This window comes from Scyliorhinus canicula, chromosome 9, assembly GCF_902713615.1.
Source record: "Scyliorhinus canicula chromosome 9, sScyCan1.1, whole genome shotgun sequence".
Classification (NCBI taxonomy): domain Eukaryota; kingdom Metazoa; phylum Chordata; class Chondrichthyes; order Carcharhiniformes; family Scyliorhinidae; genus Scyliorhinus; species Scyliorhinus canicula.
This window is the reverse complement of record NC_052154.1, coordinates 407,660-418,228: the sequence shown is the minus strand read 5'-3', so window position 1 is coordinate 418,228 and position 10,569 is coordinate 407,660. Positions and strand designations below refer to the sequence as shown.

The following is a 10,569-nucleotide window of genomic DNA, read 5'->3' as shown; positions in this document are numbered from 1 at the left end:
CTATAATCTATCTTACTCTTCTTTATATCTTTTTTAGTAGCTTTCTGTTGCCCCCTAAAGATTTCCCAGTCCTCTAGTCTCCCACTAATCTTTGCCACTTTGTATGCTTTTTCTTTCAATTTGATACTCTCCCTTATTTCCCTGGATATCCACGGTTGATTTTCCCTCTTTCTATCGTCCTTCCATTTTGTTGGTATAAACCTTTGCTGAGCACTGTGAAAAATCACTTGGAAGGTTCTCCACTGTTCAACTGTTTCGCCATAAAGTCTTTGCTCCCAGTCTACCGTAGCTAGCTCTTCTCTCATCCCATTGTAATCTCTTTTGTTTAAGCACAAATCACTAGTGTTTGATTTTACCTTCTCACCCTCCATCTGTAAATCCCACCATGTTGTGATCGCTCCTTCCGAGAGGATCCCTAACTATGAGATCATTAATCAATCCTGTCTCTGGTGCAAATCAATCAATTCAGGTGCAAAAGGCTTCAGCATTCCTGCCAGATGTTCTCAGGGCCCACAGAGTTTATCTCACAGAGCAAATCAAATTGCTTGAAGATTGGCATCAATGTTGATGAGGACCTCAAGGTGGTGTGTGAGATCTTGTCTGTAGCCCAGGCCAGCAGATCCTATTGTGTATGAGCCAACACAGGTTACACATTTTTATATCACTCCAATTAGAGAAATATTACTATAAATATATTTGCCCTCTGTGCAGTTCTCCAATTGCACCAAAAGCCGTTTCACAGCTTCCTCACAAGATATTGTTAGTGAGAAGAAAATACTAACAAAGGCAAATATTTTAAATGAACATCTTTGTAATCAAATCTGTTTGACACAGGTTCATCTTTAAAGATCTACTTTCTGAGGTAGAGTCCCTGAGAAAATGCTGCAAACACTTTGTGAATGTCACCAACTGGCATTGAGCGTCTCGTCTTCAGTCACCTGTCAATATGGAGATCTGCTGTTCCAGAACAATCCTGTAAGTGGGCACCGTCCCACTATAGCTTTTTAGGCACATTAGTAATAATGGGCTTTGGACGGGTTTTGAAGATGATTTTTTTCTTGATGATTGCAGAGGCGACATAGCAACATGAAGCACTTTCTTCACCCACTCCTTGCTCCACTCTCTCAGTTTCCATCTCACTCTCAGCTCGCGTGCAGGTCTTTTTTACCAACACCACAAATGGTCTTTCCAATTGGCTGATTTTACCATACAAGATGTGGTGACCAATTATCAGTATTGGTATTCCCTGTGGATGGGGAAAGAAGTGTTGAAATGCACCAGAGATTATTCAATCCAGAAAATAGCAAAACAAAACAATCAACACTGAGCACAGGTAATTTTGTGCTTCAAAGATAGAAGCAAAAAGAGACTTGGGCAGCACGGTTAGCACGGCTGCCTCACAGCGTCAGGGACCCAGGTTCAATTCCAGCCTTGGGTGAGAGTATGGCTGATCATCAAGTTCAATACCCTGATCCCACCTTCTGCCCTATATCCTTTGATCTTTTTAGCGCCAAGAGCTCTATTGAATTCCTTCTTGAAATTACACAATCTTTTGGCTTCAACTACTTTCTGTGGTAGTGAATTCCACAGATTCACCACTCTCTGAACAAAGAAAAGTACAGCACAGGAACAGGCCCTTCGGCCCTCCAAGCCTGTGCCGACCATGCTGCCCGATAAACTAAAATCTTCTACACTTCCTGGGTCCGTATCCCTCTATTCATGTATTTGTCAAGAAGCCCCTTAAATGTCACTATCGTCCCTGCTTCCACCACCTCCTCCGTTAGCGAGTTCCGGGCACCCACTACCCTCTGTGTAAAAAAAACTTGCCTCGTACATCTCCTCTAAACCTATGCCCCTGAGTAATTGACCCCTCTACCCTGGGAAAAAGCCTCTGACTATCCACTTTGTCTATGCTCCTCATAATTTTGTAGACCTCTATCAGGTCGTCCCCTCAACCTCCGTCGTTCCACTGAGAACATAGAGTTTATTCAACCGCTCCTCACAGCTAATGCCCTCCATACCAGGCAACATCCTGGTAAATCTCTTCTGCACCCTCTCTAAAGCCTCCACATCTTTCTGGTAGTGCGGCGACCAGAATTAAACACTATACCCCAAGTGTGACTTAACTAAGGTTCTATACAGCTGCAACATGACGTGCCAATTCTTATACTCAATGCCCCGGCCAATGAAGGCAAGCATGCCGTATGCCTACTTGACTACCTTCTCCACCTGTGTTGCCCCTTTCAGTGACCTGTGGACCTGCACACCTAGATCTCTCGGACTGTCAATACTCCTGAGGGTTCTACCATTCACTGTCTATTCCCTACCTGCATTAGACCTTCCAAAATGCATTACCTCACATTTGTCCGGATTAAACTCCATCTGCCATCTCTCTGCCCAAGTCTCCAAATGACACAAGAACTAGGAGCAGGAGTAGTCCATATGGCCCCTCGAGCCTGCTCCGCCATTCAATGAGACCATGGCTGATCTTTTGTGGACTCAGCTCCACTTTCCGTCCCGAACACCATAAACTTTAATCCCTTTATTCTTCAAAAAACTATCTTTATCTTAAAAAATTTAATGAAGGAGCCTCAACTGCTTCACTGGGCAAGGAATTCCATAGATTCACAACCCTTTGATCTAAATCCTGCTGTATTCTCTGCTAGTCCTCATCGCTATTCGCAATTCCACCAACCTTTGTGCCGTCTGCAAACTTATTAATCAGACCAGTTACATTTTCCTCCACATTATTTATCTATACTACAAACAGGACAAAAAGGTCCCAGCACTGATCCCTGCAGAACACCACTAGTCACAGCCCTCCAATTAGAAAAGCAACCTTCCATTGCTACTCTCTGCCTTCTATGACCGAGCCAGTTCTGTATCCACTTTGCCAGCTCACCCCTGATTCCATGTGACTTCACCTTTTGTACCAGTCTACCATGAGGGACCTTGTCAAAGGCCTTACTGAAGTCCATATAGACAACATCCACTGCCCTACCTGCATCAATCATCTTTGTGATCTCTTTGAAAAACTCTATCAAGTTAGTGAGACACGACCTCCCCTTCACAAAACCGTGCTGCCTCTCACTAATACGTCCATTTGCTTCCAAATGCGAGTTGATCCTGTCTCAAAGAATTCTCTCCAATAATTTCCCTACCACTGAAGTAAGGGTCCCATTCGGCCCTGGGGACTTATCTACCGTAATATTTTTCAAGACACCCAACACCTCGTCTTTTTGGATCTCAATGTGACCCAGGCTATCTACACACCCTTCTCCAGACTCAACATCCACCAATTCCTTCTCTTTGGTGAATACTGATGCAAAGTATTAATTTAGTACCTCGCCCATTTCCTCTGGCTCCACACATAGATTTCCTTGCCTATCCTTCAGTGGGCCAACCCTTTCCCTGGCTACCCTCTTGCTTTTTATGTACGTGTAGAAAGCCTTGAGATTTTCCTTAACCCTATTTGCCAATTACTTTTCGTGACCCCTTCTAGCCCTCCTGACCTCTTGCTTAAGTTCCTTCCTACTTTCCTTACATTCCACACAGGCTTCGTCTGTTCCCAGCCCTCTAGCCCTGACAAATGCCTCCTTTTTCTTTTTGACAAGGCCTACAATATCTCTCGTTATCCAAGGTTCCTGAAATTTGCCGTATTTATCCTTCTTCTGCATAGGAACATGCTGCTCCTGAATTCCTTTCAACTGATATTTGAAAGCCTCCCACATGTCAGATGTTGCTTTACCCTCAAACATCTGCCCCCAATCTAGGTTCTTCAGTTCCTGCCTAATATTGTTAATTAGCCTTCCCCCAATTTAGCACATTTACCCTAGGACCACTCTTATCCTTTTCCACCAGCACTTTAAAACTTACTGAATTGTGGTCACAGTTCCCGAAATGCTCCCCTACTGAAACTTCTACAACCTGGCCGGGCTCATTCCCCAATACCAGGTCCAGTACAGCCCCTTCCCTAGTTGGACTATCTTTTTCAAGAGCGCGGAGTGTACTTTGTTTTTTTCAGCGAGAGCAGTAACCAGGGGGCTGTTTGCAGTTTGTGCGTGGGAGGAGCTGAACGGGAGCGGTAAGTTTACCTATTTTTAAAAAACTTCCCTTGCAGTTTCAGTGCATGGGAGGAGCTGAGTGGGAGCGGCCGAATTGCGCTCTGGGAAGGTGAGTGAACTGATATATTTGGGCAGCGGCTAAACCCAAAACACTACACGTGTAGTGTCTCCCACCCGCCCTCCTCCTCTAACCAAAAAAAAGACTGTTGATAAGGAGCAGCGGACTTCAGATTCTCGGCGGGAGCAGTGGTGAGGGGTCGTTGGGAGGGTAAATTTACCTCTTTAAAACCTTACCTGGAAGGGTGACATCACAGCAAAGCAGTGACCTGATTGCCTGGCAAGGAAAGTGCTCCAATTAGCAGCAGCTGGGAGAAATTTAACTCTTCCTGTGTTGGTAAGTATTGTGATTGGTAAGTAAAGTCTTTTTTCCTGTCACTTATTAATTATTTGATAGTATAGTTTGTAGTCAGTTAAGGTAAAGGCTAAAAATGGCAGGAGATCCCAGACCCGTGTTATGCTCCTTGTGCTCAATGTGGGAGTTCAGGGACGCGGCCGATGCCCCTGACTTCTTCATGTGCGGGAAGTGTGTCCAGCTGCAGCTCCTGTTAGACCGCATGGCGGCTCTGGAGCTGCGGTTGGACTCACTTTGGAGCATCCGCGATGCTGAGGAGGTTGTGGACAACACGTTCAGTGAGTAGGTCACACCGCAGATTAGGATTGCTGAGGGAGATAGGGAATGGGTGACCAAAAGGCAGAGAAAGAGCAGGAAGGCAGTGCAGGTGTCCCCTGCGGTCATCTCCCTCCAAAACAGGTATACCGTTTTGGATACTGTTGGGGGAGATGACTCACCAGGGGAAGGCAGTAGTAGCCAGACTCATGGCACCGTGGCTGGCTCTGCTGCACAGAAGGGCAGGAAAAAGACTGGCAGGGCTATAGTCATAGGGGATTCAATTGTAAGGGGAGTAGACAGGCGTTTCTGTGGTCGAAAACGAGACTCCCGAATGGTATGTTGCCTCCCGGGTGCTCGGGTCAGGGATGTCTCCGATCGGCTGCAGGACATACTGAAGGGGGAGGGTGAACAGCCAGTTGTCGTGGTGCATATAGGCACCAACGATATAGGTAAAAAAAGGGATTAGGTCCTACAATCAGAATTTAGGGAGTTAGGAGATAAGTTAAAATGTAGGCCCTCAAAAGGTAGTAATCTCAGGATTGCTACCAGTGCCACGGGACAGTCAGAGTAGAAACTCAAGATTAGTCAGAATTAATACATGGCTTGTGAAATGAAATGAAATGAAAATCGCTTATTGTCACGAGTAGACTTCAATGAAGTTACTGTGAAAAGCCCCTCGTCGCCACATTCCGGCGCCTGTCCAGGAAGGCTGTTACGGGAATCGAACCGTGCTGTTGGCCTGCTTTCAAAACCAGCGATTTAGCCCAGTGTGCTAAACAGCCCCTGTTTATGGTGCAGGAGGGAGGGGTTCAGATTTTTGGGACATTGGAACCGGTTCTGGGGGCGGTGGGACCATTACAAACCAGATGGTCTACACCTGGGCAGGACTGGAACCAATGTCCTAGGGGGTGCTTTTGCTAACACTGTTGGGGAGGTTTTAAACTAATGTGGCAGGGGGATGGGAACCAGATTAAGAATTTAGAGGTCAGTAAAGAAGCAGCAACTAAAGCCAGTAAGGAACGAGATAATAAACTCAATGTGACTAGGGGGAAGAGTAGACAGGGAAGAGTTGATGAACGCAAAGGGACAGGTGGTCTGAGGTGCATTTGTTTTAATGCGAGAAGTGTAGCAAGTAAGGCAGATGAATTTAGGGCTTGGATTAGTACCTGGGAATATGATGTTATTGGTATTACTGAGACTTGGTTGAGGGAAGGGCAGGACTGGCAACTGAATATCCCAGGGTATAGATGCTTCAGGAGGGATAGAGAGGGAGGTAGAAGGGGGGGGGGGGGAGTTGCATTACTCGTCAGAGATGATATCACAGCTGTGATTAAGGAGGGCACGATGGGAGGATTCGAGCACTGAGCCAATGTGGGTGGAGCTAAGAAATAGGAAGGGTGCAGTAACATTGTTGGGACTTTACTACAGGCCTCCCAAAAGCGAGCATGAAGTAGAGGTACAAATATGCAGACAGATTATAGAAAAATGTCAGAGCAATAGGGTGGTTGTGATGGGAGATTTTAACTTCCCCAACATTGAATGGGATTCGTGTAGTGTTGGAGGTGTAGATGGAGTTTGTAAGGAGCATCCAGGAGAGCTTTTTAGAGCAGTATGTAAATAGTCCAACTCGGGAGGGGGCCATACTGGACCTGGTATTGGGGAATGATCCCGGCCAGGTGGTTGATGTTTCAGTCGGTGATTACTTTGGGAATAGCGATCACAATTCTGTAAGTTTTGGAATACTCATGGGCAAGGTCAAGAGTGGTCCGAAAGGAAGAGTGCTAAATTGGGGAAAGGCAGGGTATAACAAAATTCGGCAGGAGCTAGGGAATGTGAATTGGGAGCAGCTGTTTAAAGGTAAATCCACATTTGAAATGTGGGAGCCTTTTAAGGAAATGTTGATTAGAGTGCAGGACAGACATGTCCCTGTGAAAATGAGAGATAGAAATGGCAAGATTAGGGAACCATGGATGACGGGTGAAATTGAGAGACTAGCTACGATGAAAAAGGAAGCATTCATAAGATCGAGGCAAATCAAAACTGATGAAGCTTTGGAGGAATATCGGGAAAGTAGGACAAATCTCAAACGCGCAATAAAGAGGGCTAAAAGGGGTCATGAAATATCTTGGGCTAACAGGGTTAAGGAAAATCCCAAAGTCTTTTATTCGTATGCAAGGAGCAAGAGGGTAACTAGAGAAAGGATTGGCCCACTCAAAAACAAAAGAGGGAATTTATGCGTGGACTCAGAGGAAATGGGTGAGATTCTTAATGAGTACTTTGCATCGGTATTCACAAAGGAGAGGGACAAGACGGATGTTGAGGCTAGGGATGGATGTTTAAATACTCTAGGTCAAGTTGTCATACGCAAGGGGGAAATTTGGATATTCTAAAAGACATTAAGGTGGACAAGTCCCCAGGACCGGATGGGATCTATCCCAGGTTACTGAGGGAAGCGAGGGTTGAAATAGCTGGAGCCTTAATGGATATCTTTACAGCATCCTTGAGCATGGGTGAGGTCGCGGAGGACTGGAGAATTGCTAATGTTGTCCCTTTGTTTAAGAAGGGTAGCAGGGAAAATCCAGGGAATTATAGACCTGTGAGCTTGACGTCAGTGGTAGGCAAACTGTTGTAGAAGATACTGAGGGATAGGATCTATTCACATATGGAAGAAAATAGACTTATCAGTGATAGGCAGCATGGTTTTGTGCAGGGAAGGTCATGTCTTACAAACCTAATAGAATTCTTTGAGGAAGTGGCAAAGTTAATTGATGAGGGAAGGGCTGTAGATGTCATATACATGGACTTTAATAAGGTTTCCCATGGCAGGTTGATGGAAAACGCGAAGTCGTATGGGGTTCAGGGTGTACTAGCCAGATGGATAAAGAACTGGCTGGGCAACAGGAGACAGAGAGTAGTAGTGGAAGGGAGTGTCTCAAAATGGAGAAATGTGACTAGTGGTGTTCCACAGGGCTCCGTGCTCGGACCACTGTTGTTTGTGATCTACATAAATGACCTGGAGGAAGGTATAGGTGGTCTGATTAGCAAGTTTGCAGATGATACAAAGATTGGTGGAGTTGCAGATAGCGAGGAGGACTGTCAGAGAATACAACAAAATATAGATAGATTGGAGAGTTGGGCAGAGAAATGGCAGATGGAGTTCAATCCAGGCAAATGCGAGGTGATGCATTTTGGAAGATCAAATTCAAGAGCGGACTATATGATCAATGGAAGGGTCTTGGGGAAAATTCATGTACAGAGAGATCTGGAGTTCAGGTCCATTGTACCCTGAAGGTGGCAACGCAGGTTGATAGAGTGGTCAAGAAGGCATACAGCATGCTTGCCTTCATCGGACAGGGTATTGAGAACAAGAGTCAGCAGGTCATGTTACAGTTGTATAGGACTTTGGTTCGGCCACATTTGGAATACTGCGTGCAGTTCTGGTCGCCACATCACTAGAAGGATGTGGATGCTTTGGAGAGGGTGCAGAGGAGGTTCACCAGGATGTTGCCTGGTATGGAGGGGGCTAGCTATGAAGAAAGCTTGAGTAGATTAGGATTGTTTTCATTGGAAAGACGGAGGTTGAGGGGGGACCTGATTGAGGTCTACAAAATTATGAGAGGTATGGACAGGGTGGATTGCAACAAGCTTTTTCCAAGAGTGGGGGTGTCAGTTACAAGGGGTCACGATTTCAAAGTGAGAGGGGGAAAGTTTAAGGGAGATGTGCGTGGAAAGTTTTTTTTATGCAGAGGGTGGTGGGTGCCTGGAACGCTTTACCAGCGGAGGTGGTAGAGGCGGGCATGATAGCATCATTTAAGAGGCATCTAGACGGGTATATGAACGGGCAGGAACAGAGGGAAGTAGATCCTTGGAAAATAGGCAACAGGTTTAGATAAAGGATCTGGATCGGCGCAGGCTGGGAGGGCCGAAGGGCCTGTTCCTGTGCTGTACTTTTCTTTGTTCTTTGTTCTATCTACATATTGTTTTAAGAAGCCTTCCTGGATGCTCCTTACAAACTCTGCCCCGTCTAAGCCCCTAGCACTAAGTGAGTCCCAGTCAATATTGGGGAAGTTGAAGTCTCCCATCACAACAACCCTATTGTTTTTACTCGTTTCCAAAATCTGTCTACCTATCTGCTCCTCTATCTCCTGCTGGCTGTTGGAAGGCCTGTAGTATACCCCCAACATTGTGAGTACACCCTTCTTATTCCTGATCTCTACCCATATAGCCTCACTGCCCTCTGGGGTGTCCTCCCGCAGTACAGCTGTGATATTCTCCCTAACCAGTAGTAACTCCGCCACCCCTTTTACATCCACCTCTATCCTGCCCGAAACACCTGAATCCTGGAACGTTTAGCTGCCAATCCTGACCTTCCCTCAACCAGGTCTCTGTAATGGCAACAACATAATAGTTCCAAGTACTAAATCCAAGCTCTAAGTTCATTTGCCTTACCGTAATACTTCTTGCTAATTTAATACATAAAACATATGCACTTCAGGCCACCAGACCCACTGTTTTCAGCAACATCTCCCTGTCTGCTCTTCCTCAGAGCCTCTGGGTGAAGAAATTTCTCCTCACCTCAGTCCTAAAAGGTTTACCCCTTATCCTCAAATTGTGACCCCTAGTTCTCGACTCCCCCACCATCGGGAACATTCTTATGACTCTGCCTGTCTAGTTCTGAACTCCAATGAATATAATCCTAACCCACTTAGTCTCTCCTTGTATGACGTCCCGCATTCCCAGGAATCAGCCTGGTAAACCCTCACTGTGCTCCCTCCAGAGGAACATCCTTCCTCAGATAAAGACACTAAAACTGTGCACAATACTCCAGATGTGGCCTCACCAATGCCCTATACCATTGCAGTAAAACATCTCTATTCCTATACTCAAAGCCTCTCGTTATGAAGGCCAACATACCAGATGGCACTAAAGTACACACAGCGGAAAGGCGCAGAGTAGCTGAGCATTCAGACAAGTTAGGACCTGATCAGAGAATGTGCATTGGTGCAAGGTTGACCATGTTGATTAATGTTGTAGAGTTTTTTTGAGAGAGGTGACTTTGTTACAAAGCTGCTGAGAGACAATGAATCATGGATGAGCAAAGATATTTAAAAGGTCACAGAATCGTTCCACTGCAGAATGCCATTCAGCCCATCATGACACCAGTTGTTCTAAATTAACAATTATCCGGCTTTGCCCTGCAACCCTCCCCATTCCACACACCCAACTCTCTACATTTCTGTAAGTCTATACATGTAACTCTATACATTCTTCCAGGTATATGGGGGGGGGGGGGGGGGGGGGGGGGGGGGGGGGGTTTGCTGGTACCTCAGTGCTGAAGTGTAGGTCTCCCATTAGGTTTCCAGGGAGGCCGCTGTGGCCCCGGGCCTCGATTTCTCCCTGAAGTTCCAACATCAGCCACTCGGGGCCTGATCCACCCTCTGGGCTGAAAATAAACAATAATTAAAGGCAAAATAGAGCGGGTGCTGGAAATGAGAAATAAACACAGAAAACGCTGGAAATTCTCTGCTGTTCTGGCACACTCTCTGTCTGTCTGTCTCTCTGTGTCTGTCTGTCTGTCTCTCTGTGTCTGTCTGTCTCTCTCTCTGTGTCTGTCTGTCTCTCTCTCTGTGTCTGTCTGTCTCTCTCTCTCTGTGTCTGTCTGTCTCTCTCTCTCTGTGTCTGTCTGTCTCTCTCTCTGTGTCTGTCTCTCTGTCTGTCTGTCTCTCTCTGTCTGTCTCTCTCTCTCTCTCTCTCTGTCTCTGTCTGTCTCACTCTCTCTCTGTCTCTCTCTCTGTCTCTCTGTCTGTCTCTCTCTCTGTCTCTCTCTCTGTCTCT

General features: G+C 46.1%; 1 protein-coding gene across 1 annotated transcript; it reads right to left on the bottom strand.

Moving 5' to 3' along the window:
- Positions 1-791: 791 nt before the first annotated feature.
- chtf8 (CTF8, chromosome transmission fidelity factor 8 homolog (S. cerevisiae)) lies at positions 792-10,288 on the bottom strand. The gene is made up of 2 exons (XM_038806157.1): positions 10,060-10,288; positions 792-1,246 (listed from the first exon to the last, which is right to left on the bottom strand). The coding sequence occupies exons 1-2, from the start codon at positions 10,144-10,146 to the stop codon at positions 995-997; spliced, it is 339 nt and encodes a 112-aa protein (XP_038662085.1). The 5' UTR covers positions 10,147-10,288; the 3' UTR covers positions 792-994.
- Positions 10,289-10,569: the final 281 nt, after the last annotated feature.

Coding starts and splice junctions, on each gene's coding strand:
- chtf8 (XM_038806157.1), bottom strand. CDS start 10,146: ATGTTGGAACTTCAGGGAGAAATCGAGGCCCGGGGCCACAGCGGCCTC. Junction 1,247..10,059: donor ACCTACACTTCAGCACTGAG/GTACCAGCAAAC, acceptor CCCCATCCACAG/GGAATACCAATACTGATAAT.